This window comes from Scomber scombrus, chromosome 8 (genome assembly GCF_963691925.1).
Source record: "Scomber scombrus chromosome 8, fScoSco1.1, whole genome shotgun sequence".
Classification (NCBI taxonomy): domain Eukaryota; kingdom Metazoa; phylum Chordata; class Actinopteri; order Scombriformes; family Scombridae; genus Scomber; species Scomber scombrus.
In genome coordinates this window covers 21,434,424-21,459,472 of record NC_084977.1, presented here as the reverse complement: position 1 = coordinate 21,459,472, position 25,049 = coordinate 21,434,424, and the positions used below count along the sequence as shown (strand labels likewise).

General features: G+C 38.1%; 1 protein-coding gene across 1 annotated transcript; it reads left to right on the top strand.

Moving 5' to 3' along the window:
* The first annotated feature begins 21,863 nt into the window (after window positions 1-21,863).
* Window positions 21,864-24,798, top strand: LOC133984578 (prostaglandin E2 receptor EP4 subtype-like). The gene is made up of 2 exons (XM_062423994.1): window positions 21,864-22,743; window positions 23,850-24,798. The coding sequence occupies exons 1-2, from the start codon at window positions 21,961-21,963 to the stop codon at window positions 24,189-24,191; spliced, it is 1,125 nt and encodes a 374-aa protein (XP_062279978.1). The 5' UTR covers window positions 21,864-21,960; the 3' UTR covers window positions 24,192-24,798.
* Window positions 24,799-25,049: the final 251 nt, after the last annotated feature.

Genomic DNA, 25,049 nt, shown 5'->3' with positions numbered 1-25,049 from the left:
CCTAACTCTACTGAGATGACCATCCTTAGAGTTCCTTATAATTTCAGCCCAGTTTATTGGAAACAGTCAATAACATTCATTTTACAATAATCATTTTCCCCAGCACTCATTTGGAATTTGGTATTTTGTAGACACGAGGAGCCAAGGATTGAACCACTAATGCTATGACTAATGAGCTACAGTGCTGACAGACCAAAAACTGCCTAAATAAGAGGAAGACAGACACAGTTGCACCCCAGAATTGTATCTTTTTTTTCAATTACCTACATTTCTCATATTTTATTGATTCACAACATGAAGGTTTAAATGGTGCTCTTAATGATGCCTGGAATATAATTGTGGGGGAGAAAGTTTGGAGACTCTGTTGGTCTAAAATTTTTTTTTTTTTTTTTCTTTTTTTTAGGCATAGACACCTTTATTTGATAGTTGCCAGACAGGAAACATGGGAGAGAGAGGGGTCTAACAGAGTCTACAGGAGCTTACCTGAACTACTGTCACACCCATACCCATTGTCACAGGTGTTGGGGCTGCCCAGCAGCCAGCAGCCGGGCAGCCCAGCACAGGTGCTGGCAATGAGGATGACGAGCAGCCCAGCTGCTCCACATCATCTACGCTGCCTGAGTATAAGAGGAGGCTGAGAGGAGGCGCCCGCCGCTTGAACGTTGACTATTGTGGTCAGTTTAGCCGGCTGTGTCCTAGCAGCATTTTCGGCACTCGTGAAAGACTGTGTGTTGTATTCTTTGCTAACCCTGTTCTCTTTTGTGTTTGTTCCAGGCTCCCTCCGCAAACCCATTGTCTCCTCGCTCCATCCACGCCTTCCAAGTCCCTCACCTTAACCCCCACCAAACCACCACGTGGACCCTCCACCCTCTCACCTCTCCCAGGATACCCCCTCTCTCCCTCCTCGGCCCAGCTCCACTCCGACGTAACGCCCCTTTAATAAATCTGTTAAACTTGCACCACGATTCTGTGTCTTTGTCTCTGGGGTACCTGGCACATTTGGCTACTGGGACTTTAGAGCTTAACAACAGGCTCTGCTTTTGTTTCAACCTGTCTGCCCGCTTTGGAGACAAGTTTCTGGAGCTACATTTTGGTACACTTCAGGTACTAAATCCAGCTCTGGGTATTGTGGCGGCAGTAATCACCATTTCACTTCTGTACATGAGCAAGGACTTTCAAAAATGATAAACAATGATATAACAATTGAATAATTGACTGATACCATATAAATTCTGTACTCAAATTAAGACTAGCAATACACAAACATCTACATGACATCAACTCCACTAATGTCTTTGTTTCTGGTTTTGCTGATGTCAGTATTATTTCAACTTTTCCTAAGAAAATGAGTCACTCACTCAACCATTTATAAATTGTAGCCTTACAGACAAATTTTGGTCAGATTTAAGTTATTTAATCTCCAACATAAACATAACTTTAATCTGTTTGTTAAATATATTATAACTTGTTTTAAAATGCAAAAAATTTGAGATCATTTTTAATAGATTTTTTTTCATGTTTCAAAAAAAGATTAACATTTTTTCCCTTATTTTATCTATCTACACTCACGTTATATTTTGTCCACTCCATTAACATATATGGCAAGGGCAAAATATTAGGAACACTTTTCAATATTATGCACTCCAGAAGTTACAACACACCCACCTACTACAACCTCAAAAATAAACAATAAACTATCACCTTTCTGACAATTTCAACAGAAACTGAAAGTGTATAAGGTTTGTAAAAGAAGAATTTATGGCAATTTATTTTGTATTGGATTACACAGGTGTTCCTAATAAAGTGCTTGGTGAGTGCATATTCCTCAAAGATTTTAACATACTTAACTCTAAAATTTCCTCAAAGCAAAAAGCACATAGCTACATTTTTTTTTGTTGAAATATTTAAAACCTAATCTCCTTTTACTTTAACTTTTTTTATTCCTCTTTTTGTCATTGTTCTTATTCTTATTCTTAATCTTTTGCAAGACTCTGAGTAACTAATGTGTTACTTAGACATCTGATATATGGGGAAGCAATGCAGAACCAACAACTTTTCCTGCATCAGTTACTGTGGGAAATCAGCTCAAAGTCAGAAATGTAATACAATACATACAGTATAGTAAATTCAGGAGCATTATTTACCAATGAAGGGGCTGTGAACTAAACATGATCACATAAAAACACACATGGGGGTTGCAGCTACTTTTTAAAATGATAAGATTAGACCCGCCTGCCCCCCTCAACACTTTTACCATGTTGAAAAGCCTTGCATCAGTCCACCCACTCAGAACTTTTTTGATCGCTGTCATTGCTTCATCAAATCCATTGTGCTTGCTTATTGAGAGAATTTCCCACACACATACATGCTGACATTTGGTAGGAAGAAGAAGAAAAACATGGCATGAAAGAGGAAAGTACGATTTAGTAAGACTAAAACGGAAGGACATTAAGTGAGGGATGAAATGAAAGAAGGAACAATTTAAATAAACAAGGAAACAAAAAGGGTTCAAGAGGGCTAATGAAGAAAACGGTGAAGGAAGTATCAAGGCAAGGAGGAGCTATAGCTGTTGTTGCTGATTTTATTTATATATTTATTTATTCTATTTGTATTATCTTTAAATCTTTGAACTGTTGCTGCAGTGCCACCATTGCATTAGTTAATATAGCTGGGCACTTGATAATTGTGTGAGGTTATGACATTTATTAAATAATAAACAGTGATTAATCATGTCACATTTATGTCAATATTTCATGAGATTATTTGGTTCAGTGTGTTGGATTTGAAGTTATTCGCTGTTAGAAATGTTAGCAAATACATATTTTTAGCCACAAAATAATATATCATGGCCCTTAGCCACAAAGCCTATGCCAATTATCAATTCAAGACTGTTTCTTTTCATGAAAGGTGGCAGATGGTTGTTATACGGATGCCTTTTGTCATGAAATGTTGCCCTATATATTTATGTGGAGTGCTTCTCAGGAGCAGTGTTATGCATGTATAAAAATGTGTGCGTGAACAAAGCCACCAAGATAACTGGCTAACAACATAATCTAGCTTTCATAGTGACAGAAATGAATGAATGAAGATGAATGTAGTTTATTAGGGAATGCATAGGGGCACTTTGACTACAGTTGTCCTCTCCACTTGACTCACTGATTTGATTACATGAAAGAAACTCATTAAACAGAAATTGTAATTGTAGGCATGCATAAAGAGATCCTCAAGTCTAAATAAACAATGAGTGGTTATTATTAAAGACTGATTCACTTTTAGCTTTTTAATATCTTCAAATATGTGATCTAGGGCCAACCAACTCCTCTGGATGAAATTTAAAAAAATGTATCCATAATTTTTCTCATGCTAGTATAGCCAGATAAAAGTATCAAACCACCTGTTAAAAGGCACCAGAATACAGGAAATGAAATCTAATCTGTTAAAGATTTCATGGGAAGGACCCCCAGACGCTCTGTTAGATTATCCCACCCACATTTTCAACGCTTCCTACGCCCATGTAAGCACGTAAATGATGACATCAAATGCTTCAGCTGATTGCCAGCATTTTGAGCCAACTGAGTCTCACTGAGCTTACTCTGCTAAGTGTGGTCAAGTGTTTCCCACATTCAGCATCCTATGAAGTAGGACAGCAAATCTGGTGCTGTGGCTTGTTTCATGCTTCAATTTAAACTGAAGGATTACATGTTCCTCTGTGTCCTGTGGAAACTCCATGACCTTTTGAGCAGATGTAATAGTTTAACACTAAAAAAAAGAAGTTATTTAATAAAGGTAAACAAGAAACAAGAGGCTAGCTTTCTAAATTTTATTGGAAAGAAATCTAGATTTTATGGCAAGTAGTGTTTAAAATGTAATTAGAAATGGCTTTTGCTGTTGCTGTTATCTTCATGTATGTGCTGTATACTTTACATGTCCCTGTGTTAATTCAACACTGGCATTTATTGAGAGAGTAACCCTGAATGTGATTTAATAGGAAGATATGTAAGTGTCTGGTTATGGTTGCAGGTGCATGACATGAACAAACAACTAACAGAATCTGAATTATTTCCATTTTTGTATGTAAAAATACCACAGTGGAACAAGATGGCCTGTAGCGCAACAGACTGGCTGAGTGTCAAACTGCTGTGTGTCCTCACACAATCATAAACAAAGCCGTATATGGGGAAATGTCATACCGTATAGAGCAGTGTGTAGGAAGATGTGATGTGTGATGAAGATAACACATTACCTCAGATTTTTGTGAAATAATAATTTATTTCACAGCTACTAACAGTGGAGAAACTTGAATGTAGTTTTGTTTCAAATCAGAATAGGAGACAGAGAGTGAATTTTTATCACTGGCACCTCAAATACCTTATTGTTATGTTTTACTCTAGGAAATAAACATTTGTATATTCTTCCCTTATAAATGGCAGTTTCAGGGATGCAGCTGATACATTTTTTTCATTGTCAATAATCAATTGTCTATAACATAGTCTATTATCTATTATCTAATCTATAGTGTATAAAAATAATAATAAATGGCCATTGTAATTTCCCATGTTGAGCACAAGGTCAGTTCCCCAAATTGCTTGTTTTGTCTGACCAACAGTCACAAACCTCCCAATTTTTAAATTAAACAGTCAAAATTATATAAATTAATATATTTTATTATATAAAATTCAGAAAAGCAGAAAATCCTCAGATTTTTAACATTTTAAAAGTTTGGCATTTTTTTCATAAATGATGAATCGATTATCTTAAGAGTCATCTACAGTGCCTTGCAAAAGTATTCATACCCCTTGAACTTTTCCACATTTTGTCACATTACAACCACAAACTTAAATGTATTTTATAGGGATTTTATGTGATAGACCAACACAAAGTAACGCATAATTGTGAAGTGGAAGGAAAATGATACGTCGTGGTCAAGATTTTTTACAAATAAAAATCTGAAAAGTGTGACGTGCATATGTATTCAGCCCCCCTGAGTCATTACTTTGTCGAACCACCTTCTTCCGCAATTGCAGCCTCAAGTCTTTTGGGGTATGTCTGTACCAGCTTCGCACATCTACGGACTGCAATTATTGTCTATTCTTCTTTGCAAAATTGCTCCAGTTCAGTCAGATTGGATGGAGAGTGTCTGTGAACAGCAATTTCCAAGTCTTGCCACAGATTCTCAATAGGATTTAGGTCTGGACTTTGATTGGGCCATTCTAACACATGAATATGCTTTGATCTGAACCATTCTATTGTAGCTCTGGCAGTATGTTTAGAGTCGTTGTCCTGCTGGAAGGTGAACCTCTGTCCCAGTCTCAAGTCTTTTGCAGCCTCTAACAGGTTTTCCTCCAGGATTGGCCTGTATTTAGCTCCATCCATCTCCCCATCAACTCTGACCAGCTTCCTTGTCCCTGCTGAAGAAAAGCATCCCCACAGCATGATGCTGCCACCACCATGTTTCACGGTGGGGATGGTGTGTTCAGGTTGATGTGCAGTGTTAGGTTTCCACCACACATAGCGTTTTGCATGTAGGCCAAAAAGTTCAATTTTGGTCTCATCTGACCAGAGTACCTTCTTCCACATATTTGCCGTGTCCCCTACATGGCTTGTGGCAAACTGCAAATGGGACTTCTTATTGCTTTCTTTCAACAATGGCTTTCTTCTTGCCACTCTTCCATTAAAGCCAGATTTGTGGAGTACACGACTAATAGTTGTCCTGTGGACAGATTCTCCCACCTGAGCTGTGGATCTCTGCAGCTCCTCCAGAGTTACCATGGGCCTCTTGGCTGCTTCTCTGACTAATGCTTTCCTTGTCCAGCCTGTCAGTTTAGGTGGACGGCCATGTCTTGGTAGGTTTGCGGTTGTGCCATACGCTTTCCATTTTCGGATAATGGATTGAACAGTGCTCCGTGAGATGTTCAAAGCTTGGGAAATGTTTTTATAACCTAACCCTGCTTTAAACTTCTCCACAATTTTATCTCTGACCTGTCTGGTGTGTTCCTTAGTCTTCATGATGCTGTTTGTTCACTAATGTTCTCTAACAAACCTCTGAGGCCTTCACAGAAGAGCTATATTTATTCTGAGATTGAAGTACACACAAGTGGACTTTCTTTACTAATTAGGTGACTTCTGGAGGCAGTTGGTTGTACTGGATTTTATTTAGGGGTATCAGAGTAAAGGGGGCTGAATACATATGCACGTCACACTTTTCAGATTTTTATTTGTAAAAAATCTTGAACACCACATATAATTTTCCTTCCACTTCACAATTATGCGCTACTTTGTGTTGGTCTATCACATAAAATTTCAATAAAATACATTTAAGTTTGTGGTTGTAACGTGACAAAATGTGGAAAAGTTCAAAAAGGGGTATGAATACTTTTGCAAGGCACTGTATTCATTTTTTGTCAGTCAGTTGATTGACTAATTGTTTCAGCCTGACCAAACTACAGCAACTAGATATTATAGAACATAAGAGACTGGTTTACATGAGGTTTATTTTACTTTTGGTTTGCTGTCACATTTTCAAACAAAATATTAGTCTGCACAAATGATGCGGTTAATAAGTAAAAAGTAATTGCATCAAGTTTTTTGTTTTGTTTTATGCAACAGTGAAAGAAGAAAAACAAAGAACCATTTACTATATTTATACTACTGACATTTTTGTGACCTGATGACAGGAGTACAGTTTATATTCACATTACAGTTGTAAGCACATACAAAGCCAACCGTACTCTGTATTGTTTCATGAACACCATGTCTTCTTAAGTAATAAACTTTTGATTATGTTTAAAATAATACCTGAGCCTCCACTGTCAGAGTTAATTATTTTCTATGGATGAAAACAAAATGTTTTTACATTTTTGTCATGCTACCTGTGTAACTCTATGGAAGGTAATGGACGGTATAGGTTGGTCCATTTGGTAAAGACTGAAATATTTCAAAAACTATTGGATGGGTTTTCTTTCAATTTTGTACAGACATTCAAGATCCTCAGAGGAACAATCATACCAGCTTTGATGATCCCCTGACCCTTCCTCTAGCATTACCATGAGGGTGACATTTTTGGTTTTAAGTGAAATATCTCAACAACTATCAGATGGACTGCAATGAAATTTGTTATATTTATGTACCATTATTAAAAAGCCATAAGATACTCTCTCGGTGTGCTCCTCTCTTTGCTGTTCAAGGAGATATGGGTTGGGCCCCTGAATCAGTGAAACAAAAATCTAAAATAATAAGACTGTGGAATCGTTTGGTTGATGTGACCGATGACAAGATACTAAAGATACTATAACTAAAATCTGAAAAGAATTGTCTTTGGAGTAAATTCTCCATGGACAACAGAGCTCATTACTGTTATGAAGGAAGCTACAATACATCTATTGAAATAATCTAATGTGCAACATTAATGCAATTAATACCCTCCCATTGCCTCTGGAAATTGACAGGTTTAAAAACATTAAAGATGTTGAGAATTAATTACATTTTCTTTCGTACTGTCCCTCATATGAAAATTTAAGAGCATCAGTACTTTTACTAAGTGAAATGCACGATAGAAATAATTATATTTTGAAGCGCTGATGAGAAAAGATGGAATAACTGTTTGATTTTAGTGTCTTTAAGTTGCAAATTTAGTTTCTAAAGCCTGAAGAAAAAATACAGGATGATTTCTTTGTGTAATAGTAGTATTGAAAATCATATGGGATGCATTATCTTTGGTGTTCAATGATGTCTTATAAATCCATTCAGGTGGTGCATGAGTAAGTGCATGATACAATAATAAAAAATGAACCAAATCAATTGTAATATTGGTGATCCCCTGACTTTTAAATCCATTACTCATCAATATGTTGGTCTATGACTCAATGCCTTAAAAACAAATGATACTGCAGCCTCAACGGTGCTCTGTAGCTGTGCTTTACAATTCTTTTACTTTACTTATTTCATGGCAAACAGGGCCTCATGTACAAAGACATCCGTGGATTTCCTACTGAACCATGGCGTACGCTCAAATCCAGAAAATGTTGTACGCACAAAAACATCCAGATGTATGAATCTGTGCATACGCATGAATTGCCCTCGGGACCTAAAGCGGCTGATGAGCCAGTTGTCATCATGTGCCAGTAAATCCTCTCTGTCTCTGAATACACACTCTCTTCGTATTGCACCATTTACAATGTCTTCTAATACTGCTAAAGCAGCCATTGTTGTTAACGGTATTTTCTGCACCACTTTGCGCATGCTTTTATATCCACTCATGTAATTGTAGACACGTGGGTGTGTTAATTGTTCATCAGTGTTAATTGTTCATGTGTCTCTGATGTGCACATCATTCAGTCTGAGGACTAATTGTTTTCACATTTATTTATCATAACAGTTTCCCAGCATCACCTCTAAGTGTCACCAAAGGTTCAACAGCTGTAGAAACGTGCGTAGGCCAGCCATGAAGTTGGCGTGAGGCACCGCACATTTCCAAGGTCATTTCACTCTTGATACATCTGAACTTTGCCGTGAAATAGAACGTACGCCACGTTTTTGTGCGTACGCACCCCTTGTAGATGAGGCCCCTGGACAGTTGGTGATGCCAGGGACCACCACTGACTGTTTCCAAACCATTCTCCCTTTCATCATCTGCCATCTCCCCATGTTCAACCCTTCTGGTCAAAGATGTCAGCAGTCCCAAGTCAGATGCTATGGAGGATGGATGCTGTTATGACCTGAAATGGTAAAATGGCTTAAAAAAAGAAGAAAGAAATAAAAACCTCTTGAAAAAGTAATGAATCCTGTTTGATTTATTCTTTTTCAGTATCCTAAAAAATGCTGTCGAGTCACTATTAATGTGAAAAGTAGCGCACATCCGGCACTTGCAGGACGATAGCCCTGGTCTGAACCTGGTCTCCATCAAAAGCATGCCCTGGAATTATTCCCGTTGAGGCGCTAGACTCAACCACCCTATATGACGCCCCACTTGCCAGACAGAAGAGAAACAGCAGGGTCTCATTTGTGGCACCTCATCCATATCTCTCCTGTTTGAGAAAGTCCAGCAGCACTGCCAGGACCTCCCAGTTCAGCTGAAAATCAGTACATGTGTCCTGCTGGTAAAAAAAACAACAACTGGAAATAGCACAGGAAAACTCAGTTTTGTTCTGCAGTACAGGGATGTGAGATGGTTTAGGGAAACAAAGAGAAGAAAAACTGTCAGATAACTTATAGATATTAAGCGTGGAGAGCCTAGATAGATAAGGCTTAAAGGCTATCTATCTATCTATCTATCTATCTATCTATCTATCTATCTATCTATCTATCTATCTATCTATCTATCTATCTATCTATCTATCTATCTATCTATCTATCTATCTATCTATCTATCTATCTATCTATCTATCTATCCTGTTTTAACTGATTAATGACAAGATGACAAAGACAATGTTTTAATATTAAAGTAAGGTTAGGGTTATTTTAAATATGAAATGGTATTGTCAAAATTGAATGACATTTGCTATATAAACTATGTTAACTTACTGTTGTCAGCTAGCTAATGTTAACATTGCTGTTGGCTAAAAGTACACAACTTGACCACAGTCTTAATTTACCTGACCATTGTCCTCTTTCAAACTGAGATACATTACATGCTGGAGCATCTTCATTTCCTCTAATAAATTGTTATATATAAATAAATAAAATAAAAATGTCTGGCACCATTTCTACTAGCTGTGCAACTGTAAAGGTTGCTATTAGGCAACAAGAGCAGCTTCATGATGCAAGGGTAGACCAGAAAGACCAGACCATCTCATTTGACAAAGCTCGGTTCGCTCTGAATTGGGACACAGCTTGTACTAATTACCAGATGTTAGCATTCTTTAGCATTTTGCTCAAAGCACTACACAGGCTAAACATATCCTCATAGAGTTGCTTGCATGGCGGTAGGGTTAGGGTTTAGGGTTAGGGATTTTTTTATTCTTTTATTTTTTTATTTAATCTTTATATGATCAGGCAGTGTCATTGACATTAAGATCTTTGTTTCAAGAAAGACCTGAAACATTCATAAGACAAGAACACAATCAGCAGACAGAAACAACACAACTATACAATAAACCGGGAAACAACAGGTTCCTGCAGTTTGAAGTTTGCAGTTTAATCAATTTAAAAGGTGCATCATAACTGAAACCAGCTCTACTAACATTAGTACAAACATGAGGGATATCTAATATTAAGTGGTTACTGCATGGTGTACTGTAGTTACTAGATTTAAATGAGAGAAGAGGTGTGAGGTAGTCTGGAAGCTTCAACAGTAGACCTTTGTAGATGAGCAACATGAGATGGATATTTCTTCTTGACTTTAAGAAAGTCCAAACAACCTTGTTATACAGAGAACAGTCATTACAATTACATAATAATGAGTATGAAATTTGTTATTATAAGAAGTATGACAGTACAGGATATCTCCATCGTCAAGTTCAGACATGAAGGTTGACTGTACAATAGTTTTACAGTTGGAAGAGGGCGGACAACCTTTCATTACATACAAGAACCCTCATTAGATTTTTAACAACAGTAACATGCATGCCATTTAAAGTTTTAAAGGCAGCAAAGTCAGAGTTCAGTCAATGCTGCCGTCTCCTCCTGAGGCTAAATGAAGTCTTGTTTAAATTTAAAACAAAATGTTGGAAGAATTCACATTTGTGCAAAGATAAAGACTCCTTAAATGGTCAGTGTGTGCTTCCTGCTGGTGCAGATAAGCCCTTTACTATTTTTAAATGATTTTTTGGAGCTATTTTTCCTCAAAGGAAGGACAAAACATGGTGAGAAGAGGTCAAGTTTTATCAGTGGTAACATTATGTGCACCTTGGTGAATGAACTATCCTGTTTGCATACAAAATGAACTTTCCAACTGAATTGGAGAATTTGGGCTGTTGGTTGATGCTGCAGTCAGACCAAAAGTGATCAGATGAAACTGACTTGCACACTGTGATGAAAAAGCAGAAGGGACAAAAACAGCCTTCTACAAGCTGAAAATGATACACCTCTTTATGAAAATGATGAAAATACAATATTTTAAATTGAAAAGAAGTAGAGTATACATTTATACAAACAGGAATACAATCAGTCAAAACGAGATGTCAAACTCACAGTCTCTGTCACGTTGGCGGTATATTGCCTGATAATCAAACTGAATTACCTTTTTGTTTTCACTTCCTTATTCATTTAATTTTCAATATTCAGAAAAAGATTTGGGGGGCTGAAGAGTCTCTGTTATGAGGGTCAAATCTTACTTGGATTCAGTGTATACAAAGTGAGATCAATTTGTGACAGGAAGTGAATGCAACATTTCCAAAAGTCCTCAGTGGAAGTTTGAGCGTGTAGGGCTGAGCCTGACAAACTGAGCAAATGTCCCAAAATGGCCAATGAGGTAAAGATCCAGCAGTTTTATTTTCTGTGTATGACAGCCTCATGAATTTGATAGATTATATGCAAACTTTAATCTCTGTTAAAAGTGACAAACATGTTCTTGAGGCCATCATCATTAATGCCGGTGTTTATATTTTGATGCATGTTTTTAGATTTGTCTGTGTAATTCTTGGTATGATAAAGACTATGTAATGGTGCTGCATGTTAATGAGTGTTTTATCATCTGTTAATTGTTCTGTGTATACCCGCCCAGGGACTGCAGATGGAAGTTAGCTAATAGCTCAATCTGGCATAAATCATCTCTTTTCATGGTCCTTATTAATATAAACTAAAATAAAATAAAAACAACAACAACAACAACAAATAAATAAATAAATAATCCTTTCTCCCAAACTCTCATTCTGTGAAACTTAAGCTCAAAGGCAGTTTCTCTAACCAGCTGAGAAAGGAAATGACTTTGCTTGTTTCCTAGCAATTAAACTGCATCGTCAGAACTTCACCGGAGCAAAAACAAAAATGTAATCACAGTGTTTGACAAGAGATCTTGAGAGAGTGCAGGCAGACCACCCCAAAGGAAGCCTTTGCTCTTAAAAACAAATATCTGTAGTTTATAGATAAACTGGAAGTTTTTTCTGCGTGAGATTAGAGAGTAATGTAGATGAGGAGGGTCTCGGAAAAGGTGGGGTAACAACATTTCTCAAGAGTGTTAATGTTTATGGCATAAGATTGCTATAAAATGGTTAAAGGATGATGATTATGATGATGTTGATGAAAAATAAGAGCTCTGGGGGCTACATAATTATTTATTTTTGCACTCCAGGCATGTGCACGAGTATCCTGAGAGGAATTGCAGTGTAATTCTTTGGATATCCATTTATACACTATATTGCCAAAAGTATTGGCTCACCTGCCTTGACTCGCATATGAACTTAAGTGACATCCCATTCTGAATCCATAGGGTTTAATATGACGTCGGTCCACCCTTTGCAGCTATAACAGCTTCAACACTTCTGGGAAGGCTTTCCACAAGGTTTATGAGTGTGTTTATGGGAATTTTTGACCATTCTTCCAGAAGCGCATACATGAGGTCACACACTGATGTTGGACGAAAAGGCCTGGCTCTCAGCCTCCGCTCTAATTCATCCCAAAGGTGTTCTCTCGGGTTGAGGTCAGGACTCTGTGCAGGCCAGTCAAGTTCATCCACACCAAACTCTCTCATCCATGTTTTTATGGACCTTGCTTTGTGCACTGGTTCACAGTCATGTTGGAACTGGAAGGGGCCATCCCCAAACTGTTCCCCCAAAGTTGGGAGCATGGAATTGTCCAAAATCTCTTGGTATGCTAAAGCATTCAGAGTTCCTTTCATTGGAACTAAGGGGTCACGCCCAGCTCCTGAAAAACAACCCCACACCATAATCCCCCCTCCACCAATTTATACTTTATACTTGGCACAATGCAGTAAATTTTTTTGTGGAATTAAATACAATTATATCGAGGAGGGGTTACAAGCTTGATAGACCACAAAGAAACTTAAACATAATCACAGATGTCCATGCATTAACCAAAATGACATTTACAAGCAGACAAAAACAAAACTAGCTAAAAAGATGATTATTTCCATCCCCTGTTTTGTAGGACCCGTTTCAGTGCTGCGATTCTGGTTTGACAAAAACAATAATTTAGCATCTCATAATAGCAAAGGGCAACAAGCTAACACTAATGTTAACTACTCAAGGGTTATAGTTGAAACAATTGATGATAAAGCCATGTTAAAAAGGGAATTTCTGCAGCTTTATTCATTTCCAAATTAATTTACATCATACTGACTCACGGCTTTATTATTCACACTGCAGTTAACGTCACAATTTGCACCTATTCAACCAGACTACCACAACTGCACAGCTGAACGGCTTTACGAGCTCCATGCTATTACACTGTGGTTTCTAGCTGGAATACCCCCTGGTTGGTGTGTTCCAGACAAAGTATACATATACTATTAAAGATAATTAAGATTTAAGAGTTTAAAAAAAAAATCATACAACCTCAAATATGTTTTGGGAGATGCCTGCTTTTAAGAAAATAGCTCCCTTGTTACTGGTTTTGATCCCCACAGTCTTAAAACTGTTTTGTGGTGAGATAGACACATAATTAGACAAATCCTTTCCTCAAGTTCTCTGGAAGTCAATGCATACTGTTTTACATAGGTTATACATGTAAGAAAAACAACACTTGGCTGCTATAAAACACAAACATATTTAACGGGGATATACGTGATTGTTTTTTGGAAATTTGTGAAATCATCACAGAGTTGTTCAGTTCAATAGAATAAAACCTCTGAGGACATATTAGAGTTTAGTGGAGGAACATGACATTATAAGCCTTTGATCAAGTCTCAAATATTAATGGATTTTCAAAGAATTTGACTGCCGCTGTCAAAGATTCTCCGGAAACTTGTGTACATGTGTGGAGCGCCAAAACAGAGATGCGCTTCATGGAGCTGTTTTTAAAAAAGGTGGGAAGCCTGCCATTGATTTAGATGAATCTTTTGTCATTTCTCCCTAATCTGACGCTGTTGTAAAAAAAAATATAAAAAAAATAAAGCTACATTCTAACTTCCATGCAGCTCATATTTCCTTCATCTTTTTTATGAGCCACAGGTATTTTGGTTTGTTTGATGAAAGAGAGCTTTGTAAAGCAACCTCTTCAATTATCTTTACAGGTTATGACCAGAGCGGGGCCACATGACGGTATTTATAATAAAGGAGGAATTACAATACAAATGACTCTCTTATGTGACGGATAAGAGGATGAAGTAAGGCTAAACGCAAAGGCTAAATCTCCTAACGTTAAGTTTAAATTTCCTGTTCAACATAATTCCTGTATGTCACATTCCTGCACTTACAGAAAGAGAAGATATTCAAGGGTCGTCCTCCTCGTCTACTTTCTGGTAAACCATATACCTGCAGGGGCTGTTTCTTGGACTTTATATATATTTAGCTGGATCCGCTCAGAATAATAACTTTATCTAATTGAATCAATTCAATTAAATCTGGGCTGAAGTCAGTCTGTTTTTCCTCAAGCCAGCTAAAAGTTAAACTTGAACTCCTTATGAACTGGCCAGTACTTGCTCCCATACCATAAGTAAAGTTGTTGGTCCACCCCAAATTGTCAGCTGATAACGTCCAATTCTTTTGTCCAATACTACTCATCAAGAATAAAGCATGTCATTTTTTTAATGCTCCAAAATATAATAGAAATGTTGCAGTGCATTGCACTACAGGTTAATGGCCACTGTGTCACTAAGCAGTTGAGTTTAGAATAGGCTCCACTAAACGTTTTAAAACACAGTGTGATTAGAGGTTTGGAGGGGAGTGCTACTGAATACATGAAAACTGTGGTATAAAGTATTTTGTGGCTCCAGAGGAAACTGTGTGAGGTTTGGATTGAATTTAATAACTAAAAAACATAAACACGGTATCTCTGATTCTGCTGCATTGATTGCACTGATAATTCCACAGGACCAGGACTTTTTTTAAAAAGGTGAACCTGATTGCTCTGTGAAAACACTATGATAACTAGCCTCATTTCTGACCTCAACACTCCTTACATTAATCTGTAATTCATCTCAGGTGGTTGCTATAAACATCATTTAGCCCTGAGCAAACATTCAGAGCAGTCAGATGACATCTGTGGGATCATGAAAAAAACTACTCAGAGTTTTGACCCAGATTTGACTCAGTTTAAAACGAAACACAAAACACATTACAAACTATCTCTTAAACCACACAAGACAGAAGAAGCGAAAACAGTTCTTTCCCGTTGAAGCGTTTATAGGTTATATGTTATGCTGTGTAAATCACTGAGTAATATACAGAGTGCTGAGATCACAGATGTGGGTAAATACAAACACAGGTTCTTCTGAAACAAAGGTACTCTTCAGCATAACAGGATGTTTGAAGAAGTTAAGCTCAGCGCCTCACCAGTGATTTACAGGAGAATGAAGAAAATTGCTTTCCGTGTTCATATTTCTCACTTTCCAAATATCAATAACACCTAAGAAAGAAGAATTTGACACCGTTTTTTGCAGTGTTGTTTATGCACTAGTTGCACTCTTTATTAACACAAAAACACATTTTAATCAGTCTAATTGAAACAATTTATTAGAACATTTTCCCTTTAATATTCCTCTTTCTCCCAACAGTCCGCTCCCATGAATGAATTAATCTGATGACAAACCGACCTTATGTCTGCAAGGAGTGGACTTGTACATTAGTTCATCATTGTTTACTATGAATTTCTCTTCCGGTTATCTGCTCTAGTGGCATTTTGGACATTTCTGCATGACACAGCCACTAAGTTTAAAGTAATGTATACGTATACTGTTTATCAGACACTCGTACAGCTGTGTTTAATCTCTGACTAACCAGTTTACGTAACTCCCCAGTGAACTTTGTTTTACCTCGTTCTTTTGGGGACCCACCATCATCTTGACTCATTTTCCGGAAAGAGCGGAGGCCTGTTTCCCTCATCCTTGACTCCTTTTACACTCCTTCCAATCCAAGTCTCTTTCCATCACAAATCACATGGGACTCATTTATTGGTATTTTTGTATTTACCACTTATTTGGTACATGAAATGTGTCTGAAATAATCCATTTGTGAGTAGATTTCCATCCTCGCTTTGAGTCAGAAAAAAGTACAACTGCTGCTAAACAGAACAAAAATACACCATAGGATTGTAATGATGACCTGAATATAATTATCTGAGCTATTTGACATATGCAAATGATCAAGTATTTGTTGGGAAACACAGTCATTAGTGTTAGATAGATGGATATTGTGGTCATGGAAGAATTTACACTCATGCTAATGTGGTCAAGTTTTGTTTTCCCTTTGAGTGTTTTGAAATACCAGGGGGGATTTTCCCAGGGAGCTTATTATAATTACATAGTAATATTTTATACATTTTTAATCAAGTGATTTTGTGTAGCCACAGGGTTTTAGTTGTATTTGTGTTATTCTGCAGCAATTTAAAGTTTTTTTGATTGCTGGATTGTAAAAATCTAACACACACCTTGTCTCCATCTGTGAACAAAGTTCTGATACGCAAACCTGTTTCTGCTTTTGGACTTTTTCCTCTAATCTTTGATTTTTGAAAGGAAACCATGTTAGAGGTTTAGAGGTAAAAGTCATTATTTGGTGGAGCTGTTAACAACTCAGACATCTGAAATGTGATTAACTACACGTTGCTTCTTATAAGACATCAAAAGCCGAAGAGGTTGTAAACCACTGGTGTTGTATTTTAAAAGCTTGTAATATTATCCATTGTGTCAAACCTTCATCTGAAAAGTAACTAAAACTGTCAAATAAATGTAGTGGAGTAGAAAGTACAATATGTCTCTGTGAAATGTAGTGGAGTGGAAGTAAAAAATAGCATCAAATGGAGACACTCAAGTAAAGTTCCTTAAAATTGTACTTAAGTGTACTGAAATAATCTCCACCACTGCTGTTTGTTAGGAAATAGTGAAATGGGAGGGAAGTAGCCTCATGATAAAAAACATGCTGAGACAGTTAGTCGATGTATTGATTTGTGATATGAGAGGGACTCATAGATGCGGCAGGGATTCAAGTTTAGAGAATGCAGGGCTATTTTATTTATTTATTTATTTTTGTAGACTTCTTCTCAGTGTGTGTCTGTGTTGTGGTTTAAGCTCTACAAGAGAACAAAAGGTATTACGTAAAACAGGTAAGCACTGATAACAGAACCAAAACTACAAAGGAGAAATATTGACAGCTGAATTAAAACAAATAATAAATATATCTCACTCACATGATGCACACTACACATGGCTGCAGTCAAAAGGGACAAATAAAGTAGGAGGATGCAGCATGTAGTGGTTGCACCTGAGGGGGGCAGTTCTTTCCTATAGGTGGGAGTGCTTGTGTTAGCCACCCTGTCTCAGGTGTTATCATGTGACTCCTGGACAACTTCTTTGCGTGATTAGTAGATTACAAAAAAGTGAATGGACAACAATTATAGTCATTAAATATGTTGTTTAAGGAAGTTATCAACAAAAAAAGAACAACCATTTTTGGCTCAAGCTTTTTTAAATTTCAAATCCTTTATATCAATTTTGAGACGTTCGATTAAAAGGAGCAGAGTGAGTTAATGCAGTCATGTAACCTTCAGGGGCCTGTTTCATTAAAGAACTGCCGAGCACTGCTTACACACAAATCACAAATGGTGCCACTGTCCTTCTCCTGTTTCGCAAAAAACTGCAGATTGCAGATACATTACGAGTCCTACAATCTTCTCACATGCCCGTGTGTGTGACTCACAAGTATGGTGTTTCTTTTGTTTAGTTAAATGTGTTCAAATTAATGTGAGAGAAAATAATCACATGTTGCAATTTGGCAGCCCCCACCCCAAAAACAACAACGAAAAAGTGGTGAAACTGAATCCTGGATGGGAGAACAAAACAAGCCAATAGTTGTTGAATTGACTGCAGGTGGCCTTTCAAGCTGTTTGGATCTTGGATTGTTGATTGGACAAAACAAACGGTCTGAAGTCACTGTGGACTGTGGGAAATTGTGATGGATAGTCCTCAGTCTAAACAACTAATAGATCATGAACAGTATCTTCACCTGCTGCCCTACTCAGATTACTGAGTGTCTTTAAAAATGGAATGCAATGCACCCTTAGTGCATTTTTGTTTGACGTCACCAAAGTGGGAGCAGTAAGTGAAGTAATCACTAAAGATTCAGTATTTTACTGGAAGTAAATAAGACTGTTATATCAAATGTTTTCGTTTTTTTGGGAAGAGTTGGCTCTTGTGTCAAAATGAAGGTAAGAGATAGGTTTATAGACAGACAAATACCTTTATAATGACCTTTTTAGAGGAATTGGACATTCTGTTTTGTAGCTTAGTCATACAGTAAAATGTATGTAAACTTTTATAGCTCCAGCCCACTGCAGAGACCTCAGACTGAGATAATGCTTTTTAAGTGCATCTGCAGTGAATGAATTACCTTTACGACATGAAAGAAAACTATAAAACATGCAGAGATGGCTTGTACATCCCGTGATTCACTGTGAACTTGAAGACATTCCAGTCGGCATTGGACTTTCCGAGCCTTGGCATCACTTAAGTGTTTTGTTTTTTTTAGAGTCTGCCAGCTCCCAGCAGCAGAGACAAGCAGCGGTTTACCTCTTGGAGAGGTGTTGTGTTTTGTCTTTTAAGGTCGGCAGCAGACAGAGACCCCTCACTGCAGCTCCTCACTGTAAACATAAGTCACATTGTAATGAATGTGTGATGGCTGGAGAGTCGGAGCAGGCTAAGTGCACTGACGTCCCGTGTGTTCTCACTGTCCATCAGATCTCTGTTGTTCCTCGCAACCATTTACAGTCATCTCTGTTTGGGACAAAGCTGTGTGCTACACTTTGGATACAGAGGTTTGTCACTTGGAAATATCAACCACAACACACTTACACACAACGACTGCTGTGTTATGTCTCTGTTTTCAAACAATTGTTCATATGCATTTTTCTCGCACAGTAAACTTAGAGTATTTAACATTCATAAGCAGAATACAAACTGCTGTATAAACAAATAATGAATGAAAATATAGTAAAACACAGCTCTAATAATATGAAATATAATATCTCATGAGAGAAGCTATAATTGCAGACAAATACTGTACATGAATAAACACTTTCAAATGTCCTTTTTATTTGTTCATAACTACATTATGTAGTTGGTTGTAAACCACTAATTACATGTTTGTTCACCGCTTATAAATGCTAAACAGGGAGACTCGAATAAAAAGACAATGTTTCTGAACAAACGCACATGTTCATTTATTTTGGATTTGAATCTTTACTGCTGTTTATTAGCTGCAGTCAGCACTGGTTTCTTTCCAGTGTTATGTGCCAACGTTGCTGACAGAATCCCAGTTTCCACTCTTACAGACACTGGACAGAATCAAAGGTCCAGTGTGTAAAACTCAGTGGCATCTAGAGGAAAAGACTTGGCATAAGTACGTTTTAATTACTGTATAACAACCTGAAATGAAGGATCATTGTGTTTTTGTAACCTTACAATGACCCCTGTATATCTACATAGGGAGCAGGTCCTCTTCCAGAGAGCCCACCATGTTGCACTACCATTGTTTTACAGTAGCCCAGAACAGAACAAAGAAACACTGGATCTAGAGAAGGCCTTTAGTGACCATACATTCTCCTACATGCTTCAGTTAGTTACAATCTGCAACCTCATCACTAGATGCCACTTAATCCAACACACTAGTCCTTTAAACTGCACTACTGCACTGGTAACTGCCAAAGATGACATGAAGGTTTTGTAGTTATCAGAGAAGCCCAAAAGAAAACACAAACCTAGAGTTCTTGATTTGATTTACTTTATCCAATCCAAACACACATGCTCAATGTGATGCATGTATCTTAACAGTTAACTTGTCAAAAGTCTATTTTTAAATATGTATTGTTACAACCCTCACACTCACTAGGACGCCACCCTGGCATTTAGCTGACAGTGGAGGGTTGTCAGGTGATTTAGTTCACCTGGGCCTGCCAGGCTATATAAACTGGTCCATGTGGTCACTCTTACCCTCCTTTTCTCCTGTCAACATGCAGCCTGCATCTTATTCTGTTTGGTTTTGCACCTTGTTCTAAATAAGCTATTATCTGAAGTATTTGAAAAAATCTGAGACACTCAAGAGTGCAATACATTTAAAAAGCCTTTATTACTTCATGGCCACTTAGTCATGGTTAAAAACATGACTACGTGTTTGAGCCATTGAGGCCTTCATCAAGGCAAGTCGCTGCCCTGTACTTATCCCAATGAAGGCCTTAATGGCTGAAACACATAGGCATGTTTTAACTATGACTAAGTAGCCATAAAGTATTCAAGGATTTTTAAATGTATTACCCTCTTGAGTGCCTCAGATCTCTTTAATAACTCTAAACTAGCAGGATTCCCAAACTGAAGAGCACTTGAGGGATACCTTTTTTCACCAAAGCAGCACTCCAAAGCATGTGTTTTTTCACCTTATTGTTTGTTTTGTATTAGCTTTAGTTTTAATAAATTATATTACGTGGACTTCCTCCTTGTAACATTCCTGAGCCAGTTTGTAAAAATATACAAAAATGACAGTCCTGTTGGACGTTATGAATAATATGAATGACCATTTAATTACTTATTGCACAACTTCAACTGAGTTGTGTGCGTCACTGTAAAGAATAATTGGTCACAGACTTAAGAACTGATTAAAATCTGCATGAACTGGAGGAAGAGGAGGAGATGTGGGCATGTAAAGTACTGTAAATAAATAACATACTCCTGAGACTATGGCAGCAAGAATCCACATCAATGAAGTTTCTTTGCGGAAGGAACCAGATCCCCCCCAAATGAAACCAAAGTGTTGCAAGACTCACAAGCATCAACAGCAGAGCACATTGCAAAGTGAAGAGAAACACTGTTGATGAATATTATACTTTTATTTCCAAAACTGACTTACTGGAAGAAAGATAAAGTAATAAAACCTGTTTTTGCATGATGTGGATTTTGTAATGAATAATAATGTATACACTTCACTTTATTCATTGTTATTTGAGTTACCACTTTCTAAAAAAGGCACCCTTTATAGCAACTAATAGCTTCATTTGATGGCTAATAAACAATTTATTAATGTGTTACACTGTAGAATATTTCACTGTACATTCAGAGTACATTACTGGGTACTAGTTGCATTGCTTAGAGGCCATTAGAAACAACTTTTGCTTTGCAATAAATTGATTTTGGTCCATATCCTCTGCAGTCATTCTCCAGAAGGACATATTTTTGGATGTGGGGAACCAGAACTTGTCCTTATTAATGGCATTTTACTGATTCATAAAGCTTTAGTAAAATATGGATTAATAAAGATTTTAGTTACAACTTGCAAACACTTTATAAACGGTTCCTTATTAGAAAGAGTGTCCAACAAAGCTCTAAAGTCTAGTGAGCTGAGTTGCTTTAAGTATTTCATTTGGCAAAAAACTTTCTAATAAGTGGGTGAGAAGTCTGCTGATGCCTCTTCTGTCTGTGTGTGTCTTCTATCTTTACTCACCAGCCAGTCAAGCTGAACTCCTGACAGGCTGCCACAAACATTACGCAGCAGTGTAATGACGCCAACACCAACAGATGAGACATGGAACGGAAATGTAAAAAAAACAGAAAAAAAGACAGCAAGAAAAGACAAACAGAAGGTCTATTTTCCTGTATGTCTATCGCTCAGAGCATCCATCCTGTCAGCTTGCTGGGAGGTTCACTGCGGTATATAGAGACAGCCCGCCTCACAGATATGCGTATCGACCTCAGTGGTCCTCTACATCTGGATTCCTAGGAAGACAGAGAGGATGATACTTCCAGATAGAATACCCCAGTCGAGTCTTCATATTATTCCCCAAGGGGTTCAACAGGACATATACTCCGAAGTCCACAACAGACCAAAGAAAATACCGCTAACAAACGCCAGCCTGTGTGTGGATTTGACGATGGACGGCATAAATATTACGCACGGATCCGTGCGCATAAACGAGACGCACCGGGGAATCGCTTTACCCATCTTTATGTTTGCTGGAGGTGCTATTGGGAATATAGTTGCGATAATCGTTCTTTCAGTATCAAGACAGGAGAGGAAATCTTCAGCTTTCTACACTCTGGTGTGCGGTCTGGCAGTGACGGACCTGCTGGGCACATGTCTGGCTAGTCCGTTCACCATTGCCAACTACCTGGACCCGCATGTGCTGACGAACGACCACCTCTGCGAGTTTGACTCCTTTTTGTTGCTGTTTTTTTGTGTAACCGGTCTCAGCATCATATGCGCCATGGCTGCCGAGAGGTACCTGGCTATATGCTGCCCCTACACCTATCAGCGGTGGGGGGTGGACCGACGCTTTGCTCAAAAGTTTCTTCTCGGCATTTATATCAGTAACACCCTCTTCTGCTGCCTCCCGATGATGGGCATGTCGAAGAGCCAGCTGCAGCCATCCGGCACCTGGTGCTTCATCGACTGGCGTGCGCAAGAGCCAGTGGCCGCAATTTACTCCATCCTGTACGGCGTGGTCAGCGTGCTGCTCATCCTGGGAACCATCGTGCTGAACCTCGCGGTGTGCGCCGCGCTGCTGCTGATGCGCCAGAGGACCGTGCAGCGGCCCGTCACCAGAGCCAGCGTCAGGGAGCGATGGAGGGCATTGTCCTCCGCCGCAGAGACCCAAATGATGACGGTGCTGTTGATGACCTCCGCGGTGGTTCTGGCCTGCTCAGCCCCACTAGTGGTGAGTCAAGTGAAGTAGTTTAATAAAAACAGTTTACTTGGCTTACAGTGGTCGTTAATATTGTTACGTTCAGTGCCATTGCTTTTCCATGCACACATGGATGCAGCAGCAACACATCAACCTCAAGAAGTGTCTGTTTTTCCTTCAAGTGGCTAAAACAACACAACCTACACGTGCATGTTATGTTGTGAGACACCTGATGTTGTGCAGGTGTCTAAACATTATGAAATACAAAAATACAAAACGTGACATTTATCTTTGTTGAGACAATGTATAAGCAGTTGGTTAGTTGAAACTAATTTTTGCTTTTTTGTCGATAACAATTCATCATATTTTATAAGTTGATTCCATGTTAGTAAAATCTGAATCTGTAACCAGCTACAGTTGTCAAATGTAGTGGATTAAATTGTATATTTGCCCATGGAGCAGAAATATAACATGATTTAAGAAGGAAACACGTAATACTTTACTAAACAAAGTACAAGTACCTCAAAACAGTTGAGTGAATGTACATAATTACTTTCCAGCTGTGATAATTACTTTTACATGAACCGCTATACCTGTAGCCAACATACTGTATTGTCATAGCCTATAGGAGGTTTGGGAAATAGAAAAAAACGATTTGAAATTAACTCAGCAAATCAGAAATTAAGACTGGGATCAATTGCTTCTTTACGCCATTTTTAACTCAATCCATCACAAAATCTAATAGTGTAGAGAGACTAGTTCAAAGTGGGAAGAACAGAGAGGAAAATGTAATAAAAATGATTTTGTCATGAAACTTAAGTAATCTAATGAGTGAAATGTCTTCTGTTGAATGTCTTATTGCAGTGTTTTTATTACATTTTCCCCAGAGCACCAGTTTAGAGGGACCAAGCTGTGTTTAAATCTCATATGCTTTTTCCAGTGTCATGATAGTTTGTTGAGACACTTTTTGTAATTTTTATTCATTGGTCATAAGAAATATAGGAAAAATAAAAATTTAAAATAAAAAAGACAAATCTATGACATATGCCTGCAAAACTCTGACCACAGGTAGCAGCATTTTAAGTCTCCTATTTCCAGTGCGAAGATCTGATCTGTAGTGTTTTGTTTTTGTCTTTAAGGTCCGAGTGTTTGCCAACCAGTTCATGATGAAAAACTCTGATGCTGACCTGGCTGCCATCCGGATAGCCGCCGTTAATCCCATCCTCGACCCCTGGATCTACATCCTCCTCAGGAGGTCACTGTTTCGCCGGTTGCTCAGTCTGTCGAGGCGAGGTAGCAGCACCCGCAGCAGTTCCCCCATACCAACCATGATATCAACACAAAGAAATTTGTTTTATCCTGAAATCATGAAGGACAGCCATGTGTTTACTCAGCTCATGCGTAACACCAACATCCTCACTCAGCTGCCTTACACCGTCAAGTTCACACGGCAGGATGCAGAGAGCCTCCACCAGACTTAAAACACTGCAGACTGAAGATGTTTATGACAGTTGTGTGAATGTTTGCTGCTTTGTTCCGCTGCAAGTAGCTTGATGCAAGGAAACAGACTCTGTTAAAGAGCTGACAATGTATCTGGTCCCACAGCTGGACAGGACCCTTAAAAACTCTGAAGGGATTATTTATTAAATGAAAGTGGAGGGCTGCTCTGATTGGATCTGTGACGAGGAGGGCTAATGAGGAACACGAAGTTACTTGACTCTGATGTTTCTATTTAAGAGAAACACTAAGACTCTGCTCAACTAATCTAAACTCACTCCTCTGTATGTTAATTAATCAGTTGGATGTTAGGAACAGTAGACACAGCAGATAAATCTACACTTTCATTCAGAGGTAGTGCTCAAACTGACCAGTGACTCCTGGGGAGTCTGTTGTTGAAAATCATATTTTCATCCAACAGAAATTATAGCACATGGGACATTGTCAGCATATTTTGGATAACTGAAAATTATCACAACAGTTTTTTATGTGAGCTGTCCTCAGTTACGGCTCTGTTCTTAAAAATCTCTTCCAGAGTTATTTTTGTGGCTGAAGAGGCATCTGAAACACTTATGAGCTTATGCATATGAGCTTGATGAAGTTAAAAACTTGTTCAGAATAAAGATTCTTGTTTGCAATGAACATGAGACTAATTGTTTTTTGTCGTCTAGTCTTTTACGGACAGAACTGATATTGTGGTCTCAGTTAGTCCGAACCCGACTCCAGTTCTACTTTATTTTACCTTTAATGAATGATTTGATTATAATGATAAATGGCTCCTTCAAAGTGGTCCTGGCAACGGTAATGCTAAATCCTTTTTTTATTACAGTGTTGCTCTACAC